The sequence below is a fragment of the Ctenopharyngodon idella genome, chromosome 21, assembly GCF_019924925.1.
Source record: "Ctenopharyngodon idella isolate HZGC_01 chromosome 21, HZGC01, whole genome shotgun sequence".
Classification (NCBI taxonomy): domain Eukaryota; kingdom Metazoa; phylum Chordata; class Actinopteri; order Cypriniformes; family Xenocyprididae; genus Ctenopharyngodon; species Ctenopharyngodon idella.
Window position 1 is genome coordinate 8,849,403 of NC_067240.1, and position 22,971 is coordinate 8,872,373.

The 22,971-nt window shown below is 35.8% G+C and overlaps 1 protein-coding gene across 1 annotated transcript in view; it reads right to left on the minus strand.

Annotated features, from left to right (window-relative positions):
• whrna (whirlin a) overlaps positions 1–22,971 on the minus strand; it is a 114,358-nt gene that overhangs the window by 35,639 nt on the left and 55,748 nt on the right. The window contains 5 exon segments of the mRNA XM_051878682.1: positions 4,606–4,642; positions 6,782–6,804; positions 6,806–6,907; positions 6,909–6,992; positions 21,456–21,581. Coding sequence (XP_051734642.1) covers positions 4,606–4,642; positions 6,782–6,804; positions 6,806–6,907; positions 6,909–6,992; positions 21,456–21,581 — 372 coding nt within the window.

Genomic DNA, 22,971 nt, shown 5'->3' on the forward strand with positions numbered 1-22,971 from the left:
CCTCACTTGGGATATATAGAGATTTCACATCAGGCAATGGAAATAAGTGCCTTACTCAGCAAAGATTCAACAAGGTCACACAGTGAGGAATTCTGGCCTTTAAATAAGCAAAAAACATCACACCACTAAAGAAAACTTCTGAGGCAGAATAATTGTAGTATTGCAAAAGAATTTGCCAAGTTTTCTCATATGACTGAGATGGATCTCAGGTTGACTAGTTTCTATTTTGTGAGTGTTAAACTAGGCAGAAAGCGTAAAATACAAACAGACGTGAACTCACTCTTAAATATCTAACTCAGAAATGTTTTTTACAGTTTCTACTACAGTTTCTGAAAAATAATGAACCAAAACATTGCAATTTTCTGTGTTTGCCCCCTATTTATGTTTAACTTGCTCCTACCTGACCTACAATTATTAAGTGTTTACAGGGAGCTTTAAATGTACACTGATGAAAACATAATGAAGCATTTATGTGATTATCAATTTATACGCTTGGATCGTTCTGTGGGCAAACACAGGAAAATCTTCTTAGGGAACTGAAAGACTGAAAAACTATTTGCTATATAACCACAAAGATATAATTAATAATATAAATATTCTTATTAAGCAGTGCACATTTGATGCAACTTGTGCTTTTTTACTGCAGCTATTAAGACAAACTCAAGTAATTATAATATTAACTCTATTTTAGTGTTATTTCATTGGAAATGCATAACTTATGTGTGTCCACATACAATTACACGCTTATGTCTACATATCAGGAGTGATTTATGGCTGACTGTGCCTTTCTTGCAAAAACTGATGTATGTAACTTATCAATGTCCTCCGAAGCATCGCAGAGCTGCAAGTCTTTGGAATACAAAGTGAGTAGTTTACTGCAAAATCTCATAGCCCACAGACATGAGCCCAGACACTTCATCTAACTGTGTCCTTTAGCCTGTCATTCCCACTGTATGCAATAATCAGCCCCATCGTAATAAGTTAGTGCTCATGCACTGCTCGGGCTTTATTGGAATCCGTTGTTTTGTGCATAAACGACGGCTTACAGAGGAAGACCTTGTAAAACCCTGTTCATTGGGTGGGTCACCTTGCTGCTTTTATTCCTCTTCACACTCTCACCGCCTCTGTCTTTTAGGTCTTATTCTTGCACTCTCTTCTGTCCATATTTTTTCATTCTCTTAGAAGTAATTCTTGTAATGCAGACCATTTTGATGTCTCTAACATAAAGCTTAAAAGGACAGTTCACCCAAAAAGGAAAATTCTGTCATCATTTACTCACCAAACAGTTTTGGTTACTATTGGACAAAAAAACCTGAGACATTTCTCAAAATATCTTTTATGTTCCACAGAATAAAGAAAGAAATGCAGGTTTTGGAACAACATGAGGCTGAGAGAATGATGACAGAACTTTCATTTTTGGGTGAAACTTCCCTTTAATATACTTGATAAAATATTATACTCACAATTTTTAAAGATAGAAATCATATTAGTTTGTTTCCATTTATCAAAACTATGTAATAATTTATTAATATTTTTTGCCATGTCTTCAAGTGCTGTACTAAAACTGACAATTATTAAAAGGTGTTTCTTCATATTTTTTCTTTCCTCAAACAAAAAAAATTTGTTTTAATTGATAAACAATTTATACATATCCCCAATATCACTTTACATTCTTATAATCTTTTGCAAATCACTTTATTTGTTATTATTTTTCAATAAATGCCTTTAAAAAAAAGCCAATTCATAACATCATCCTGAAGAAGTGACTTTATTTTTCATTTAAAAACAACAGCACAATATAGAAATCATTATGATAACAATGCCTAACAATGCCTGCCTAACAATGCCCTTCAGCCGTGACTTATTCACGATACAGCACTAGCCTCGAGTACCTTATTGCTTTTATAAAATGGTTACCACACAATGCAAATATTAAAGCCAAAAATATGTAACAATGCAACTTTCATGAAGTAAACTTCACTAAAAGCCTTCCTTCCGCCTGAAAAAATAGTCCCTGACCGTGAACAGCAACAGAAGTTACATTATTACGCCATTAGATGGTGGCAAAGACTGTCTTTATGAGTGTGTCAGTCAGTAGCGAAGACTTTTATATTGAAAAGACTGAATTGTTGTGAACACGGAACAAGACGCAACTGACAAATGCTTTGACTAGGCTGTCAGTCACGGGAAAACCCCTTAACTGTTAAAAGGACAAGATAATACATCGACATTTAAACAGATTTTTTATTATGAACATAGGACTGACCTGAAGGAAAATGCTAAATCTGAATGCAGGTAATAAACTCGCTCACTCGATCTCTTTCTCACAATACTCTTCTACATAATACAGTAAGCTTCAATGAACAATATCAATTGAGAACATACAGTTTACGTTGCTAAGAGTGTTGTGTAGTGATACACAGAACCGTTGGGTGAAGCGGTCAGCCGTGTTTTATCGTGAATAAAAACAGCTATTGACCAATCAGAATCAAGGACAGGAACTAACCATTTTATAATTAATAATAAAGTTTAGGTACCTAAACTTGTCCAGAACACATGGTATATGCTTTTCTGGAACTACTTTCTTATATTACACAGCAAGCATATTCATTTCAAGTCACAGTTCAAAAGGTACTGCATAACAGAAATGATGCTTCTATTATTTCCTGTTCTTTCATATATATTATAATATAGCTCTACGGCACTCACACACACACAGGGATGGTAAGAATGTTAAGTGCATGAGACTTTTACGGAAACCAGTCTGAATACAGATCAGCATGGATACCATATATCCAAGGGATCGGAGCCTTCTGGCAGCGTCTACATGACACCCTCTTTACCCAGACCAAGATGAAAATTTACAGTGATAGCACCTTCCTCTTTCATCCTATTCTCTTCCATCTCTTGCCCTTCCTGTGTCTTTCAGTTCTCCTGTTCTCCTCATTACTTACACACATCCCCGTCATCTTTCTTTGTGGCTGCAGTATGGAAAGAGCTGTTCAGGAACAGGTACATGATTGCCTAGCAGCGTCAGAGCCCTTGATCACCCTGTTCCCATATCAACCTTGTGGTTCGTCAATAATGATAGCGACTCTGTCCAAATATGATAGGATCTTGTGATGCAGACTTTTTTGATTAGTCTGGCTAAGATAGAAAATAAGCACACAAGGACTGGTTCTTTAGGTTATCAAAGCAATGCAAATACATGAGTCTGATCTATTATGCAGCTTAATCACTGGCTGACTCATTTGCATAACGACAATATATATTCTCACTATGGAGGACAAAAGGGAGGCTCTTTGAACATAAATAGACCTGCAGAAATGATCCTGGAGGCATTTGATTAGGTTGAATTCTTGTTATGCAGTACTTTTTGAACTCTCTAACTTTTTCAAAATGAATATTTCTTTCATGAAATGTAGGGAAGTGTTCAAAGAGTACACCATTTCATATATCATATGTTCTGGTCAAGCTCAGGCACTTACTAAGTCCTTCTGAAACCACTTTTTCAATGTCTATAATTAATAATGTAATGTCTTTGGATTTCCTTTATTTAAAGCTGCAGTCTGTAAGTTTTGCCTCTTTGTCGCCATCTCTGTTTGAAACCTGCAATTGCAGTTATTTGCGGAATTATCTTCTTTACGTGGGTTGTGTATCGGCACGGCTCTCAGTGCGGATGAATTTAATGTTTGTTGTCAGTCACCACATCGTGATACCGTACTTCAGAATCACAGATTCTACGTCTTGAAAGTATGACCAAAATAAGAATTTTCACTGGAAAATGTCATCTGAACAAGTAAGTAACATGTCTGCCACTTTTGTTCTGACCAACTGAGAAAAAAAGCATTATGGTGCCAATGGTGATTAAATCTAACGGTCACTTAGCTCGGATCATGCCAAACCGTGCAAATTATTATTATTGTTATACTTTGTTCTCAAATTGTGAATGTTAACAACATCAGCATGCGTGACTATGTGTATTCGCTGATGATTGTCATTTGGACCTTTCTGGATTACAATCCACCATCAAAATGATAAGTTTAATTATTCCAGCTGCTGTGAGAAAACACTATAAATGATCCGTTACATCCTCACATATAGCCTACTAGCTGGGACTTGTTCTTTAAAATCTATAAAACATTATTACAAGCTTACCGTTGTGAATCAACCTAAGGTAAGGAGATAGTTTTTTACACTGGCTGGTTATGTACTTGCTAAAAAATTGATTTTGGATCATTTTTAACCAAAAAAAGTTATGGACAGCAGCTTTGATAGCTCTGCAAATAATTATATTTTAATAAACGTAATATAATTAATACATTTTAATTTAATATTTTATATTAAAATATTTTAATATGCAGTGGAGCACCAGTGACCGATGTCTTTTATGGAGATATGAAAATGTACTGCATAGTAGGGATGACCCTTATGGGTTCTTGTGAGCAAGACAATAAACAGTGTACAGCTATCTAAATAGTCTGAAGCCACCAGGATTTGCTAAGAGTGCTTCAAAATTCACCTTCACAATCTCGCGCTCTTTTAACACTGCTGAAACCAAGCAGGGGAGAACATCCTGTTCAAATATAGAAACAAAGTACTCACCTTTACTGATGCTGATGCTCCCTGGTCCAGAGAGAGGCTGTGAGAGAGAAGTAAATATGAGAAATCAATACCATATACATGCTCTACAACCTCTTCAAGAATCCACAAATAGATGCAGAATCATACTGACCTGCCATGTATGAAACTGATCTAGTTCTGGTTTTAGATTTAGATGCTTTTCTCAGATCTATGAGAGACTGAAGTTTGAAGTTTTTGAAATATTCTTGAGCAGCAAATCAGCATTTTATTTTATTTTTATTTATTTTATTACAAAGTTGAATGGTCAATTGCTATATTATCAGGTCAAATGTGTTTGTACTGTACAATGACCACTAAACTGTATAATTGACCATTGTGCCAGCTAACCGATTTCCAACATAGCTGTGCTAGTTTCATATTCGCTCTGCAGGATTTTGCAGTCATATCACGAATAGCAATTTATCAAAGAGTCAATTTGGTCTGTAACATTGATAGTGCAAACGCTTCCCCTATATGCCAGTTCCTGTGCTTGGCTTTGGCTTGAGTTCATACCCCTGACCATCAGAAGCTTGATAATAAGCCTTTTTATTAAATGCCACCTTGCATTTTCTCCTGGCATGAGAGCAGAGCACCCGGCTCACTTCATCAGCTAACCTCCATTAAAGAGAAGGTCCAGAGAGCTGGCACAAGAAAGACACACCTGAGCTGCTTTATGATCCTGTTAGTGTGCTGCACACATACACACACCACGCATGCACACACACACACAGAGAGAGAGAGAGAGGTTCATACTCTCCAAACAGGCCGTGAAAGACCAGCAGTTTCTGGAAGGAATAATCCCATGAACAGACTCCTTACAATTTACAGTCCTCAAAGAGCGAGTGGAAAGATGCTGATATTCAGAGCAAAATAATTAAAACTCAGCTATTGTATAATCTCTTAAAACAATAAATTAAACTAAGCCTGGAAGCTTCACCTCAGTCCTAATTAAATTACTTTGGCTGAATTGTACAGTACATTTTTAATTTATTAAACACGAATGTTAAGTCACACCACCAAGATGTGATTTGTGCTATATTAAAAAACAAATTAACAAATCAGCATACTATTTGTCAGTTTTAGTTTGCATATTGCTTACTAGACAGGGACATACAAACACTAGAAATGTATAATAGGCCAAAGCTTACTCATAAGCCTGTATTAAAAAATAATGATTTCCTTAGGCTTTTCAGTTATGGTAGTGCTACTGTACTTTTGGTGGCTTCTCATTCTTCCCTGGAGGATGTTGGAGACCATCAAATCGTCTGTAAATGACATGCCAAGAGCTTGTGAATCTAGTTAGAGACCTTGGATATTTAAATTTTTATAATTTATTTTCACTGCTCCATTAACACTACTCAGATAACACACAAGGACCCCAGCAGTGCAGTCTGACAAACTAGATTTAGCAAAGCCCAAATTCATATGTCAATATGTTGCAGCCTTTTGGCATGATTCAATATATCTAACATATTTATTTATTGAAATGACTAGGAGTGACTTTAAAATAAAAGAAATCATATCTTACATTTCTTATATAGTGAGAGTTGTGATATTATTGCACAAAAAATATAACTGACAGCTTCTCATTTCAAACAAGATAGAGCTGACAGAAATATCACCAATGTTGGTGGTACAAGTAAACTCAAATTAAGTAATCAGATTACTTTTTCAAGTAACTAGTAAAGTTACAATATTTTTTAAATTTACAACAAATATCTTTGTTACTTTTTCAAATAAGTAATGCAAGTTATGTAGTTTTCCCTATTTATGCCTACACTTCTCCTGTCACCCATGTTTGACAGAAATCAGGAGTAAGCGCAGAGGCGTTTGTAACGCTGTGTAACCATGATGATTATTGTAGTTCGAGACTAGATGTGAGCATGTATTTACTCATTATCTCACTTGCACAAAAATGAAATGCAAAATCAGAATATTACACAAACCTGCAATAATTCAATATGTTAAATAACAAAAAATACATACTTTATGTATTTAATTTCACTTTATTAACCAATATGTTTGCTTGCTGACCTTCGATAATCTGAATATGGATACTATTAAGCCTAATACTAATAGCTTTCCCATCTATTCACATGACTGCCTTATCTCTCTCTTTCCTCATTTCTTCACATTCCCATCCCCCCCTCACACTCACCCTGTGACACTGCTGCTGGCAGAAACTATCTGTGATCTGCGAGCTTGCGATCCACTTGGTCTCGCCCACTACGGTGCGGGCATGAGGCAGTCGCCCGACATCTTTCACAGTCATCATCAGATGGTGTTGAAGACTTCAGCACTCGCACGGCCTCATCGTGTGGAGATGCCGAGGAAACTCCGTCCGTTCACCTCCAGATCTGATCTCCCACCTGTGGAGAAGATGGGGGAGAGACAGGAGAAGGTGGGTGGGGCTGGTGGTGGCAGAGCAGGGCTGGAAGTAAGGGGGGGTCGTGATGAGGCAGGAGACGAGGCAGTCTGGACATCCAGAGGTCGATTATGGTAGAGTGTGTGGTCAGGTCAAATTTGTGGAACAATAGAGAAGGTTTTGATGAGGTAAACAGAAAGTCAGTTATGGTGACTAACTGCAAAGAACACACCCATAGACAAACACATTTTAAATATTCATGCCTACCTTAAAAGTGAATACAAAAGAGCACAAGTTACACATAATGAAGAAATTGCACAAATATGCCTTCTCCATAGTTGTGTAGCCTAAATTTACAGAATACAAAATAAAGACCATTAAAAATCCTAGATTAGATGAATGAGAGCTGTTATAAATAAGTACAAGATTGAGTACTAAAATTACTAAACCTAAATAATAATAATAATAATAATAATGACAAAAGCACATGTGCCAAGCAGGGTGGGGCTGAGAGCCGTGGGAACGGAGTGCTTAATAAGTGTTAATGGAGTGTTAATGGTGCTCCGTGGAGAGAGCTCCAGAAGGATAAAAGGAGGAGTGAAGACTGCCAAAGATGAGAGAGGACCAGGCCTGGGACTTTACGTTGTTTATTTATGCATATATGCGGCAGTCGTCCATAAGGGGCTGCCGCTTTACTCTTCGTTGTGTTGTTTGTTTATTTTGTGATTAAAGATTATGTTGAATTTTCGCTGGATCCTGTCTCCTCCTTCCCTGAACTTTAAACTTCGTTATAGCACATAACAAATGTACTACTTAAAACGTCAATTAAAATGAAACTGAAATTGTACAAATAAAAGCTAATTTAAAATATGAATAAACACTGTAATAGTATTTAAATAATACTAAAATAATATACTCTTTTTCCAAGGACCCCCAAATATGATGATTACCTTGAAAGGGCCCCTTTCCAAAAACAAAGCCACTAAATATTTTAATGTGAAAAAAAAACATGATATTTTAAAGGCAATATGTTGTTTTTAAAATTTAAATAGTGACTGTTAGTGAAAATGTAAATACTGACTAAAAAAAAGGATAAACAATTAGAAAATACTAGAAAATAACATTTCCAAACCATCCTTTAGAAAGTAGAATTAAAAATAAGACAGTGAATGTAAAAAAAAATTCAATATCTTAACGTGTTAACGGTAAAATATCTATACTTAACTATACTTTTTTCTCTCAAATTATATGTTAAATTTAAAGGACCTATAATGCCCCTTTTACAAGATGTAATATAAGTCTCTGGTGTCCCCAGAATGTGTCTCTGAGGTTTCAACTCAAAATACCCCACAGATCATTTATTATAGCTTTCAATTTGCCCCTATATTGGGTGTGAGCAAAACACCTGTTTTTGTGTGTGTCCCTTTAAATGCAAATGAGCTGCTGACTCCAGCAGCTTTCCAGAAGAGGGCGGAGCTTAAACAGCTCGTGCTTCGGTTGCTCACAACAACAAAGCTGGAGAATCTCACGCAGCCAAAATGACAATTGTCAGTAACAGTGTTCAGTCTTACCTTGTTCAAACCGGAGTCAGACACTGATGGAGAGACTCAGGAAGAAGTTACAACTTTTAGAATGCAACTGACGTTTCTGAATGGTTAGTGGTTAAATATGGCATACAGATATGGCATTCCAAATGCCTTTAATCTAGACACTGGATTAAAAAAAAAACACTGGATGAAGAGAGAGAGAGATTTTGCCTCCTTACTTCAGTCCACCACATGCCACTGAAATCAAAAGATTCAATTTAGATGGCAAGGCATGTAGTCCTGCTTTTACTGTAAATTTAATAACATCAATCATCAATCGCTTTCTCTAGTATTGATTGGAAACTGAATTGTCGCCAAAAACAGAGACATGCTGTAGCTTTAGTTCATCCTGTGCTACAAATGTGCCACACATTTCTTCTGCATCGTTCTGACAGTCTCCCAAGCCAATCTCCTCATCTCATCCATTCATCCTCCCACTCGTTGATCTCCTCTTTATCTTTTTCCCATGCTCCCTCTGCTTGTCACTCATTTATCTCACTCATAGTTTCTTCTTTTGTCAGTCCGACTCCGAGTAAAATATTTCTATTTGTGAAGCTCTTACTGTGGGATTAACTCGTCACAAAGGCAAACCAGCTCAATTTCTCTTTATCTCACCTCTTTTTCATCGTTTTCATCACTATCTTCTTCTCTCAGTTTCATTCCAGGTCTCTTTATAGATCAATACTCGTACTGCCCCTCTGCCCGCCCCAAAGACGCTTGAAGGAATTACAGAGGCTTTGCAGTAATCGTGATATTAATAAATTATGGTGTTGTGCAGCTTTGTTTTCCCAAAGAACAGAAGAGAGGTATTTGAAATCAATGCAGCAGATACAAGCTCTTGCTTCCCTAGTGAAACAACCGATCATTAACTCAGGTTTATCTCCCGCATTTCTTTTAGTGTATCACTCCAGAGTGTTCAAACATCATGAGATACTAGATACGGTTATTACAGGAAACACATCAAACCACTGAGGATGTGAGTGAGGACTCTGGAAAAAAGAAAAGTTGTTCCAAACCTGTATGACTTTCTTTCTCTGTGAAACACAAAACGTGAAATTCTCAAGAATGCGCACGCTGCTATTTTACAAAAACACTGTATAAATGGCTATTAACCTCCAAAAAGGACAAAAAACACCTTAAAAGCATCATAAAAGTAGTCAATATTGCATATATTGAAACATGACTTCAGACTGCTTTAGAAAACATAAAAAGTATCCATCTTCCTCCATCTATTCCTCCATCTCTTTTCCTTTCATGCATTTTGCTTCTGTCCTAAAGTTTTTGTAGCCTCAAAGCAACCTGCAGTTATTCATTTTCAACGAAAGATGTTGATTTAAAACAACATGAGAGACAACTTCATGCAAATGAGCAGCGGGTGATGCTGAATACCAATGGGAGTGCATGCAGTCGACTAGAAGGTTGAGCAGTCAACAAGAAACCAACAGCAAAGACTCGAAGGCCTCCAGAGATTTCATCGCTGTCAGTGCGAACGCCTTCAGAGTGAATGAGAAAATGCATGGCATTTGGTAAAACGCCTGCCCTGACTACAGCATCCCTGACATTTCTTTCCTCCTGCTTCTCTATAGTGATGGAGGAGGAAGAAGATGATGGAAGAGAAGAAGGATGAGAAATCGGCTTGGCTGCTTGTTTTTCCCAAATTACTCCAATATCCTGACAGCAATCAGGAACAGCTGTAATGCACACAGCAATCACACTTTTTTACAAATCCAGGTCTGTGAATCCGCACTACTGTTACGTCAAATGTCAGAACACAGCACATCACTCATTCTTCATTTAGCAAAGTAGTTTAGAGGTTACTGCTGTATGCCAAATACAAGAATATAAGCATCTATCTTTACAAATATACCTGCAAGGTTGCTGTGAGTTTTTTCAAATTTGTTATTTTAAAGGGGGGGGGGGGGTAAAATGCTATTTCATTATTCTGACTTATTTACACTGTTAAAGAGTTGGATTCTCATGCTAAACATGGCCAAAGTTTCAAAACACTGAAAAATACTCTTCCAAATCCTCATAAACTTTGCAGTCTTTTTTCAAGTATGGCGCTGTGTAACGTCATAAAGGTCGGAATTCCTTCTATGGGCACTTCTCCCGAAGAGCGCGCGCACACACATCGACCAGAGCAAGAGAGCAAGAGCACGCCCATCAACGCGCATTCGGCTTTACGGAAGTCGTCGGCAGCACTGCACAGGTCACAGGACTTCACGAAATCAACAATGTCACCAAAGTGTGTTTTTGGTTGTGAGGGAAAGATAACCTTGCTTCCAAAGAACCCACGTTAAGTGGAGCTGAGAGTTTTGTGCTCACGCATTACATTGATGCGCTCTCGATATTTGTTTTTAAAATAACCATAGAAACTGATAGTTGCAATCACTTTTTTATTGGTTAAAATGATTTTTCCGTGGCTGCTCGAGCCCTCAGGATCGGCGTTATGGTTTCATAAACAAGGCCCAGTTCTACGCTATTTACAGATCGTTTGAAACTGAAAGATGGAGTGGTCACAGCAAAAATTATCCCGGTCATGAGTCGGAACCGCAGGTGGTGAATAAAATGCATCAAATGTCTGTTTTTCATAAATTCAATTATTCATCATTCACTATTTCTATATTCATTATAGTGATTCAAAAGTTATCCAGGCATAATGCGATGGTATTGTGTGTGTTTAAATACAGTGTTTTAGCTGACCATTGATAGCTTGCAGACAATCGCTACGCAAAAGCTGTGCTTGCTCCTCACTCTTAGCTCCGCTCACACGGCACGCCTCCAGGCGCTCGCTGTTTTCGGAAAGACTCGGTACAGCGTATGTATCTATTATAATATGATAAAACTAAAGACTTTTTGGAGATTTGAAGGATGCAATACTACTCAATAGGTACTCAAGATTAACATGAGATTGGCAGAAACTGTGTGTGAAACCCCCCTTTAATACTATTTTAATAAGTACTTTGCATTGCTTTTGTTAGACACAAGGAAAGCTGTTCCCCGGCATTCCCGTTCATCTCAATGTCAGTTGTTTTGCTTCTTGTGCTTCATAAGCAGCTAGAAAATTTTTTGAGCCATTTACGCGAGCTATGAATCTCAAGTGACTGATCACTCTATTCTAGAAATGCAGAAAAATTACAACAGAATTAAAAATGTCCCAAGCCCTTCACTAGCTTCTGTGGGCTAATATGAACTAATCAACTTCAAATGCAGCCGACAGGTAAAATTAGAACAGTAAAACCTGTTTTATAAAACGGATAGTTCCAGTCCTTGATTCTGATCGGTTGAGCCGCGTTCAAAGCCGAAAACATACAGCTGACCGCATTACATAAGTATGGCTGCACCACTGAAATGTGTATGTTGCTGCGTCTGTCTTAGCAACCACTCTTAGCAACGTAAACATATGTTTGTTCTCTATTGAATTTGTTCATTGAAGCCTACAGCATTATGTAGAAGAGTTATTGTGATAGAGATATTGAGTGACCAGTTTATTACCTGCATTAAAATTGAGCATTTTCCTTCAGGTCAGTCCTATGTTCATAATAAAAAAAATCAGTTTGAATGTCCACTGCGATCTTGTCCTTTTAACATTTAATGGTTTTTCGTGCCCTGCTGACACTGACAGCTCTAGTCAAAGCATTTGTCAGTTTCGTCTTGTTCATGGTCTTGTTCCGTGTTTCACAACAAGTTTCAATATAAAAGTCTTTGCGACTGAGTGACTCTATGCCGCCATCTAATGGCGTAATAAATGTAACTTCTGTTGCTGTTCACGGTCAGGGACTATTTTTCCAGCGGAAGTAAGTCTTTTAATGATTTTACTTCATGAAAGTTTCATTCAAAGTTGCATTTATTGATATTTTTTAGCTTTAATATTTGTATTGTGTAGTAACCATTTTATAAAAGCAATAAGCCCGTGAAGCCATAGTTTATAGTGAATTTATAACAGCTAAGAGGGTTTTAGGCACTCTGCTCCACGTCATACTCTATACTGTCAAAAACTGTGTACTTTTAAAAAATGTCATATTTTTAAAGGCCAACTGACCCTTCGCAAAGACCCGCCCCCCCTTAGTTACTGTTGCTTTGTCCGACAAGCCATGGCGCTGTCACGCCACACAGAGTGAAAAATACATCGCAGAGCAAAGAGGAAACTGACAACACGTCAACAGACAAGACAGAGCAGGTTACTTATGATATTAAACGAAGTCCCAGCTTTCAAATTGTGTTATATTTTTTAAGAAATTCAAACAATAAAAACCGTTTTGTGGCTCTTTAATGTGTCGTGACAGATCGCTGTAGCGCCTCAGATCAAGCGGCTCGTAAAACCGATCATCTCTTCCTACTAGTTAATTTATAGCATCAAATAAACATGATTGAACATGAGAAGGAATGTTTCAAACGCGGAAAGACGTCAGTACACACCATTTTTCAAGTTCAAGTCCAGCGACGTTAATCTTCTAACTCCTGACTGCTTTGTCAGACAAAATGGCGGATTCGGCGTTATGATTGGTTATATCGCTTGTCAATCAAACTCCCGGCGAAGGGTCAACTCACACTGCACAGACAGATGCCAACATACACAGACAATCAAGTTGGCCATTGGATCGTCATGTTCACACTGCCCTTTAACAGACACTGACAAACTTCGAGTCAGAATGTCTTTACATGTCATTTTTCGCCTGAAAAAAGGGCGTACAAAACGAAAGAGGTTGTGTGTGAAGCCGTGGTTGCTGCGACAGGAAAGACGAGGTGCGTACTTGAATTTATGCAGAGAACTGCAGTTGATCTGGACAAACTGTTTAATTAGAAAGATTAAATACTCCAGCTTCGATATTTGTTCACTGTTTATGATCAAATTCGGTTGCAGTGACAGTAATTTCTTAATATATGTCAGAAGTGCAAAATAATCAACTGGTAAATTATGATATTTTGAAACGCATTCATATTCAGTCACGTCTGCCGTGGTTTATTGGTGTTCACACAGCTGCACTGAAAGGCGTCATTTAGGGCTTTTAGTTCAAAAGTGTGCATATTTGGAGAAATATTGATATATTTACACAAGCTAGTTTAATATTTATCATTTCTATTCATTATCCACCGATTTATGCGATCTGACGACTATTGGCGGCATAAAATAAAAAAATAAAGGTTGCTAAAAATGTCTGCAGAACATCTCAGTCAGAATACATATTAATGGCAGTAAAATGAGATATTTTGTTATTTTTCAACCTCAATCATCAAATTAATCTGTGAAACACACTATATTCTTTATACATTCTATATATATGTATTATACTTTAGGTTTTTTATATAGATAACTGTATTTTTGTTCATGTTATTTCTCAAACACTGTTTTAAGTTTAGTTTTTAAGTTTAGTTAATCATTTATTAATTATATCACAAAATGCTATAATAAATTTTTTTAAAATCTATTTTTGTCTTAGTTGAGCTATTCAGAGAAAAATATGGACATTTCATCTCTCATCTGTCATGTCATCATTCTTTTATATCTGTTTTAATCACTGTCTCGGTCCTTCTTACTCTTCATCTTTCTTTTTGCCATTCTCTGATGACCTGTCATGCTCTGAATACGGACATAGTGGTGCTTACCCCATCCGTTCATTCATTCATCATTGTACTTAATGAGCGTTTTAGACTTACGGCTACACCAAGAGTACTTAAGGTTTGAGTAATACTCACTCACAGTGGCAGGAGCAGCAATACAGACAGATCTGCCCACAGCACAGACGCTTCTTCTGTAAAAGTACCATATTTGTCAATCACACAGAGGCGTGACCATTTCTAAATGGATTACAAATGTGCAAAAGTAGTCACGTTCACAGTCTAAAAAGCTTTTATTAGTCCAGAGGGACTTTTCTTATGATGAACAGCCTACTTTTCAGAAAGACTGCCTATGTGTATCAGTCTGTGGTTTTGTGCTTCAAGAGTTGAAAACTTGCAACCGAAAAAGTCCCCAAATATTTCAGTAAAAGTGTATGACTCCCCTGGGCGAAAGTTTCCACAGCAAATGACTTTCTTCTAAAACTCCTCAAGGACCAAAGTGAATTGGCTTTATGTGACGCAGGGTGGATAGCTGAATGGAGAAGGAACCGGCGCTCAATATAACTGATAAGAATCTTGACAGCTTTAAAAAGTATGAGCTATAAAATATAATTAAGGTGAAAAGCACGTCGGGCAAAGGTGAAGGGACATCTAACTGCAGATCATATATATTCAAGCAATTCCCTGTGTCATTTGCAAGTACAAGAAAGTACTATACTGTATAAAAGACTCTGAGGTCCTGCGATTATTTTCAAGGAAAGTGGCAGGGCAATATTATAGGATTTTTAACTTAAAGATCAGCTTCAGACTTTTCAGAATTTACCATAAAAATGTTGGGATCTTGTCAAAGAATTTATCTGAAAAATAAAATAAAATAAAACAAAATAATAAAATAAAATTTAGTTGTTTCATTGAATTTACTTGATAGTTTAAAAAATTATGCAGTTTATGCAAGGGAATGTTGGAAAAATAAATACATAAAATAAAATAAAATAAAATAAAATAAAATAAAATAAAATTTAGTTGTTTCATTGAATTTTCTTGACATTTTAAAAAATTATGCAGTTTATGCAAGGGAATGTTGGGGGGAAAAATAAATAAATAAAATAAAATAAAATAAAATAAAATAAAATAGTTTCATTGAATTTACTTGATAGTTTAAAAAATTATGCAGTTTATGTAAAGGAATGTTGGGAAAAAATTAAATAAAAAATTAATTAAAAAAAATAAAATTTAGTTGTTTAATTGAATTTACTTATGCAGTTTAATTATGCAGTTTATGCAATGGAATGTTGGAAAATAAATAAATAAATACATAAATAAATACATAAATAAATAAATAAATAAAATAAAATAAAAGGTAGTTGTTTAATTGAATTTACTTATGCAGTTTAATTATGCAGTTTATGCAATGGAATGTTGGAGAATAAATAAAATAAAATAAAATAAAATAAAATAAAATAAAATAAAATAAAATAAAATAAAACAGTTGTTTAATTGAATTTACTTATGCAGTGTAATTATGCAGTTTATGCAATGGAATGTTGGAAAATAAATAAATAAATAAATAAATAAATAAATAAATAAAATAAAATTTAGTTGTTTTGTTGAATTTACTTGACAGTTTAAAAAATTATGCAGTTTATGCAAAGGAATGTTGGGAAAAAATTAAATAAAAAATAAATAAATAAAATAAAATAAAATTTAGTTGTTTTGTTGAATTTACTTGACAGTTTAAAAAATTATGCAGTTTATGCAAAGGAATGTTGGGAAAAAATTAAATAAAAAATAAATAAATAAAATAAAATAAAATTTAGTTGTTTTGTTGAATTTACTTGACAGTTTAAAAAATTATGCAGTTTATGCAAAGGAATGTTGGGAAAAAATTAAATAAAAAATAAATAAATAAAATAAAATAAAATTTAGTTGTTTAATTCAATTTACTTATGCAGTTTATGCAATGGAATGTTGGAAAATAAAATAAAATAAAATAAAATAAAATAAAATAAAATAAAATAAAATAAAATGTAGTTGTTTCGTTGAATTTACTTGACAGTTAAAAAAATTATGCAGTTTATGCAAGGGAGTGTTGGGGGAAAAAATTAAAAATAAAATAAAATAAAATAAAATAAAATATGAGAAAACAGATAAAGAAACAGGGTCAGATTTATTGAATGAAAAATAATAAACTGTGTCTAAAATCTCAGGCCTCAGATTGACAATAACAGGTAATGGAGCAGCGGTTCTTCACTAAAAACTCTGTTAAATAAATGAAGTCCTAAAAAGCCTTTATCCTTTTTATGGGTTTTAGTAATTTGACCGTTACAAACTACAACACTGGTCCCATTAAAGTGTCTTATTATCCTGCAGCCAAGAAGTGTCTTAACTGCATTGCTCATTATCCATTTAATACAGTTATAGAAGAGCAGCCCAAATTGAGACTACAATAAAGTAAGCACAGACAGTACGACATATACATGCACATAAAATAATGACACCACAAAAAAGCACATCCAAAATAGGAGGAAGACAAAAACAGAAATAGAGTCTGAGGCTTCAGTGCGTGCACTGATTAACTCCAGCTCTTCTGAGGTCAGTAAGGGTTTTGTGCTCTGTAACACTGAGGACCAGAGACCGCTCAGTGCACAAGCCCATTATTCCATCCAATTAAAACTCCATGAGCTGCATCTGCCTCTAAGACCTCTAACATTTTACATCTCTGGTTCAACTTAAACCCAAGGGTTGGAGATAAAGATAAATGCAAGGAGTGATATAAGACAAGAGATGTTGTTTGCAAACAAGTGCTGGTGTTGCCTCTGGAAGAAAAGCTACTGCGGTCATAATCATTTCAGAGATAAGACTAAATTCATCCATCATGACTGTCCTGAGTGTATGATAAGCACATTCCTTTGTGGCAGCGAACAAACAACATAGGACCCTATTGACTTTGACTAAGGATTAGTTCACTTCAGAATTAAAATTTCCTGATAATTTACTAACCCCCATGTCATCCAAGATGTTTATGTCTTTCTTTCTTCAGTCGAAAAGAAATTAAGGTTTTTGAGGAAAACATTCCAGCATTTTTCAATGGTTACCAATGGTTTGAAGGTTTAAGTTTCAATGCAGTTTCAAAGGACTCTACATTATCCCAGACGAGAAATAAGGGTGTTATCTAGCAAAATGATCAGTCATTTTCTAAAAAAAAATATATACTTTTTATACAAATGCTCATCTTGCACTGCTCTGTGATGCACCACGCATTACGTAATCACGTTGGAAAGGTCACGCGTGACGTAGGCGGAAGTACCGATCCAGTGTCTACAAAGCGAACATGCAAAGACTAAGTCAAATGCCCTTTACAAACAAAAAGGGAAAACAACGATGTCGGACGATTTTGAAGTTGGAGGCGAAAATGAGATAGGTACTTCCGCCTATGTCACGTGTGACCTTCTCAACGTGATTACGTAATGTGTGGCACATCGCAGAGCTAGTGCAAGACGAGCGTTTGTGGTTAAAAGTATATACATTTTTATTTTTTTTAGAAAATGACCAATCGTTTTGCTAGATAAGACCCTTATTCCTCGTCTGGGATCGTGAAGAGCCCTTTGAAGTTGCACTGAAACTGCAATTTGGACCTTCAACCCGTTGAACCTCACTAAAATGTTTTCCTCAAAAACCTTAATTTCTTTTCGAATGAAGAAAGAAAGACATAAACATCTTGAATGACATGGGGGTGAGCAAATTATCAGGAAATTTTAATTCTGAAATGAACTAATCCTTTAATTACATTTTCAAAAGAATTTGAGCTTGGCTGTAGTTAAATTATGAGTAGCTTCCCCACTGCAATAACAGAAAGTATTTTAACATCAAAATCTGACTCTGTTATGCAATATGTCATTGAATGACTGGCAAAGTCAATTTGTGATTTCTGATTTGAAAGTCTCCAAACAGGAAATTTGATCCAAATTCTGGGTCTCTCAATTGAATGGAACACAGCATTAATATTTATGAAGTCCAGTAATTCCAAGATGGATCACTTCCTGCACCTCCTGCTTTGAACAAAAAAGGATTTGTTGCCAATACCAATTTATACCTCTTTTCTGACAGAATGGTATATATATATATGGGGCTGCACATATTGAAAGCAACCTCTCTACAAACCCCCTGGCCTTACATCCATCTCATGGGACCTGTTGGGAAATGGATGGTTCATCCACCTGGTTCCATTGATCTGTGCATTTGTGTTTTTCTGCTTGTGTGTGTCTATATCGGGGTGTCGGGTCAGGGGTTCATCTGCTGCTAACACTATAATAACACAATCACTCTGAGTGATCCAACCGGACTATTTGGATGAAAGCTATTTTTTTTTCACTCTGAAGTGGTGGCTCACACTCAAGAGGGCTTACCTGCCAATTTTACAGTGAAGGTTCATATAGCGACCACAGCAGTAAAGCTACAAAAAGGACAAAAATATGCCAAAAAACACTATAAAAATACTTCATGTTGCACACAAAATACTTCACTTTTCATGTTGATGCATGGAAATTACCGGTGTAAAGATTCATCAAAATGACTCCTTTTGTGTTTCAAAGAAATTACGGAAGCCCTGAACCGCATGGTGAAAAATAAAGAAGAAAACTTATGGTGGGGAGGAAAAAAAGAGAAAACTTATCTTGTTATTTTGACATAAGTCGTTATTTCGAGATATTAAGTCGTTATTTCAACATAATATCTCGTTATTTCGACATTAGTCGTTATTTTGAGATATTAAGTCCTTATTTTGACATATCTCGTTATTTCGACATAAGTAGTTGTTATTTTGAGATATTAAGTCCTTATTTTGACATAACTCGTTATTATATATCAAGTTTAATAAAAGACGCGCAAAATCCAACGGATTCAGTGGCGCAACAGTAGCGAGTTGGCTTGCAATCCGCAATCCAGGTTCGAATCCGCCGAGCTCACTCTTCTCTATTTTCCCATCACATATCACATCAGAAAGGTATTTACAGTCAAACCAAAATTTATTCAGACACCTTGACCATTTCATCCATTAATACAGTTTATTCACTATAGTTTAAAAAAAATGTAATAAAATATGACAAGATCTCAGAGTTAAACTTTGTCAGAAAAAATTAATCTTAATTATGTCAGATAACACTTAAGCAAAACATGGTCAGGTCAAAGTGTCTGAATAATTTTTGGTTTCAAATTTTTATCAATTTCACTGGTAGTCCACTGTATGAAGAATTTTTGGGTATAATATGTCACAGTTTACTTTATTTTGCTATCGTTAGTGTCCTGCACCCACTAGTAAAAATATATCAAAAATATAAAAAATGTCTGAATAATTTTTGGTTTGACTGTATTTTCAATAAAAATGAAAATAATGTTCTAAAAGTGGAAATAAACTGCCTAACGAGTGTTTAATAATATTAAAAGTATTTATTGGGTAGGGTAGGGGAAAGTGTTGGGTGGGTTTTTATTCTATTCTATTTACACCATGTTACACCTGCTGCGCCACTGAAGACGTTGGATCTCGCGCATCTTTTATTAAACTTGATATATAATAATGACTTATGTTGAAATAACGAGTTATGTAGAAATATGTGGAAATAATGACTTAATATCTCGAAATAACAAGTTATTATGTTGAAATAACAAGTTATTATGTTGAAATAACGACTTATGTCGAAATAAAGAGATTATTTCGGTAGCATTATTTTACCTCCCCACCATAAGTTTTCTTTTTCTTTTTTTTACAACAATGCGGTTCAGGGCTTCCATGAGAAATAAGAGTTTAAAGGTTTAGGGTGAATAAATGATAACAGAAAACTATCCCTTTAAAGTACATTAGTGTTCAAAAGTCTGGGGCTAGTGAGATTTTTTAAAGTTTTGATAGAAGTCTCTTATGCTCACCAAGGCTGCATCTACTTGATCAAAAATAAATTTCAGCATCATTACTCCAGTCTTTAGTGTCACATGATTCTTCATAAATCATTCTAATATGCTGATTTGGTGCTCAAGAAACGTTTCTTATTTTTATCAATGTTGAAAACAGTTGTGCTGATTAATATTTGTGTGGAAACCGTAATACATTTTTCAGTATTCTTAGATGAATTGAAAGTTCAAAAGAAATATAAATCATTTATAACAATTTACAAGTCTTTACTGTCCCTTTTGATCAAAATAATGCCTCTGCTGAATAAAAGTATTCATTTCTTTCTTACTGACCCCAAACATTTGATCAGTAGTGTATAACTTTATCATATATGTTCCATGATAAATGCAGCTGCTTTTTATGTTTGTGAACCCCCACATCAGCACTGGGGTATTATAAACACAGCTTCCTGCCAAACTTCCGTCCAGAAATCCTTCTCACATCTCTCTTCTGAACAGACATATGGCCTGAAGATAAAACATCCAACACTCTCTCCACAGAGCGTATCTGGATCGACCTCCCTTTAAACTGCATTCTCCTCTCAATCCCATCATGATTCCACAAAGCAAGCTGCCAGCTTGAAAAGAGCTTAAAACTTTCTCTGACGCCACATAATAATGATATTCACCTCAAATTGTGGCAAAAAAAAAAAAAACGAACAATAGAATAAACGCAAGATGTCTGGGCACACTGTATTATTCAACAGGAGAATAGCTGAAGAGAAAGAACAAAAAAAAAAGTTGACTTTAATAATTCTTTATCCATCTTTTCCATGCACAAACACACTTGACAGAAGTGCTAAAATGAAAGCAGGTAGAGGTAAAACCAGCTTGATGCTTTAGAAACCATATACAAACATGTTCTATCAATCAACAACCATCGGGTTTATGGGGTGCCTGTTGGATAGTGGGCAAAGAAAGAATGGTACATCCTGGTAGGGACTTTTCATTGACTTTTATTGTGTTTACACCGAGTTATATATTCACAGAGTCACCGAATGATATATTCGAACCCCTAACCTTACCCGTAATCCAAACCATCACAGAAACCTTTTTGCATTTACATGAATACATTATGAAGTCTGTTTACTAAGCTGCTTTCCTCATGGGCCCCACTGGCTGCTGCTCACAATGTAGGTAAAATTTGATACAAAAGACTAAAAGCAACAAAGAAAAACTTATATTTTTGAAAAGTGAAAATCAAAATTAACACGTCAAAGAGTTGTGGAACAATTAATGCATGAAATGAGAGAGAAAGATGGACTAAGGGAGTGTGAAAAACTCTCAACAGTGAGACAGAGGTCACGGTAAAACAAATTAAGGGAAAAGCGCTAAAAATTGATAAAATGAAAGAATGTGGGTAAAATAGGCATAAATTGTACCTTTAGTCCTCCACACTCCGCTGCAGACCCTCTGTCCACACCCGTAATGTAGATACCCAGAGAGTATTCAGCCCCTCCACGGATCATGAGACCCAGAGAACGGCCGTCATCCAGCACCAAATTTACCTGTGAAGAGGAAGGCATTGTCTGATTGATGGCTAAATCAAATGAATGAATTTCACACTTTGTTAAAATGCATTTAACATCATTTTGTCTGCATTTTGCGAATCGAATCGGTGAACCGGAGCGCCAAAGTCACATTATTTCAGCAGTTTAGCCGTTTGATAGGAGATCCGAATCACTAATTCGATTCGTAAAGCTCCGAAGCAGTGTTTTGAAATCGGCCCATTGCTATATTGTTGAAAAGTCGTTATTTTGTTTTTTTGGCACACAAAATGTATTCTCATCGCTTTATAATATTAAGGTAGAACCACTGTACTCACATGAACTGTTTTAAATATGTTTTTAGTACCTTTATGGATCTTGAGATCGGATTTAATCAAAAATATCTTAATTTGTGTTCCGAACATGAATGAAGGCCTTAGGGGTGTAGAACGACATGATGTTGAGTAATAAATGACATTATTTTCATTTTTGGGTGAACTAACCCTTCAAGGTTTATACATGCTAGTTTTCATGATAGTTTTCATTACTACTGGAGCTGCCAGTTTGCTATGTTTCAAATGATTATTAAACAGCAGGCACAAACTATGCAAAAGCGCCAGCCCTTCCGGCACACTCAGTGTCCGAATTCACTCACTCATTTTCATTCACTCCTTCAAGTGGACTATATTAGTGGACTAATGTAGGGAATAGCGATTGAGGGTATAGGGGGCGATTTCGAACACAGCACAGGTTTCTAGTATGATTGTCATGGTTCCTCATTGTTTCATTGATTACACACACCTGTTCCTCATTTTGATCCTTGGTTAGTTTTGTATATAATTCCCACAAAACTAACCATTCAGTCATTGTCTGTATGCACACTGTTTCGTTTACCTTCATTTGTGTATATCGCTCTTTTGTTTTATTTAATAAAGTAACTGCAGCATTTAGATGAGCTTCATATGCCTCCTCTCCTTCAGCTTGAAATGTTACCAGTTTGTGCCCTATTTCTTTAAAACACATGATTTAACATGTTATGATGCAATCACAATTAGACATTTTGAAGTGTGCCATAAGTTTCCAAATACATTACACAGGCTGCTTCACACACACAAACAAATCTCTGAAATGTGGCATTGACATTACAGTGTGACAAGGAAATTAAAATATTTTCCAACCACAATGTGTTGTTACAATTCACCTCTCAAATCTAGAGCACCCATTACTGTAACGTACAACAATAATTCCCGACTCTAACAACCCATGCGCCTTAGCGAATGGCAGATCTGCTGAACCAGCAGAAGGACTAATATGACTCCCACGACCTCTTCACAAAGGCAACAATAGGTCTGTGATTAGAATGCATTATAGAATCCCCGCAGAGCCAATCAAACGGGGTCACCGGAGCGCC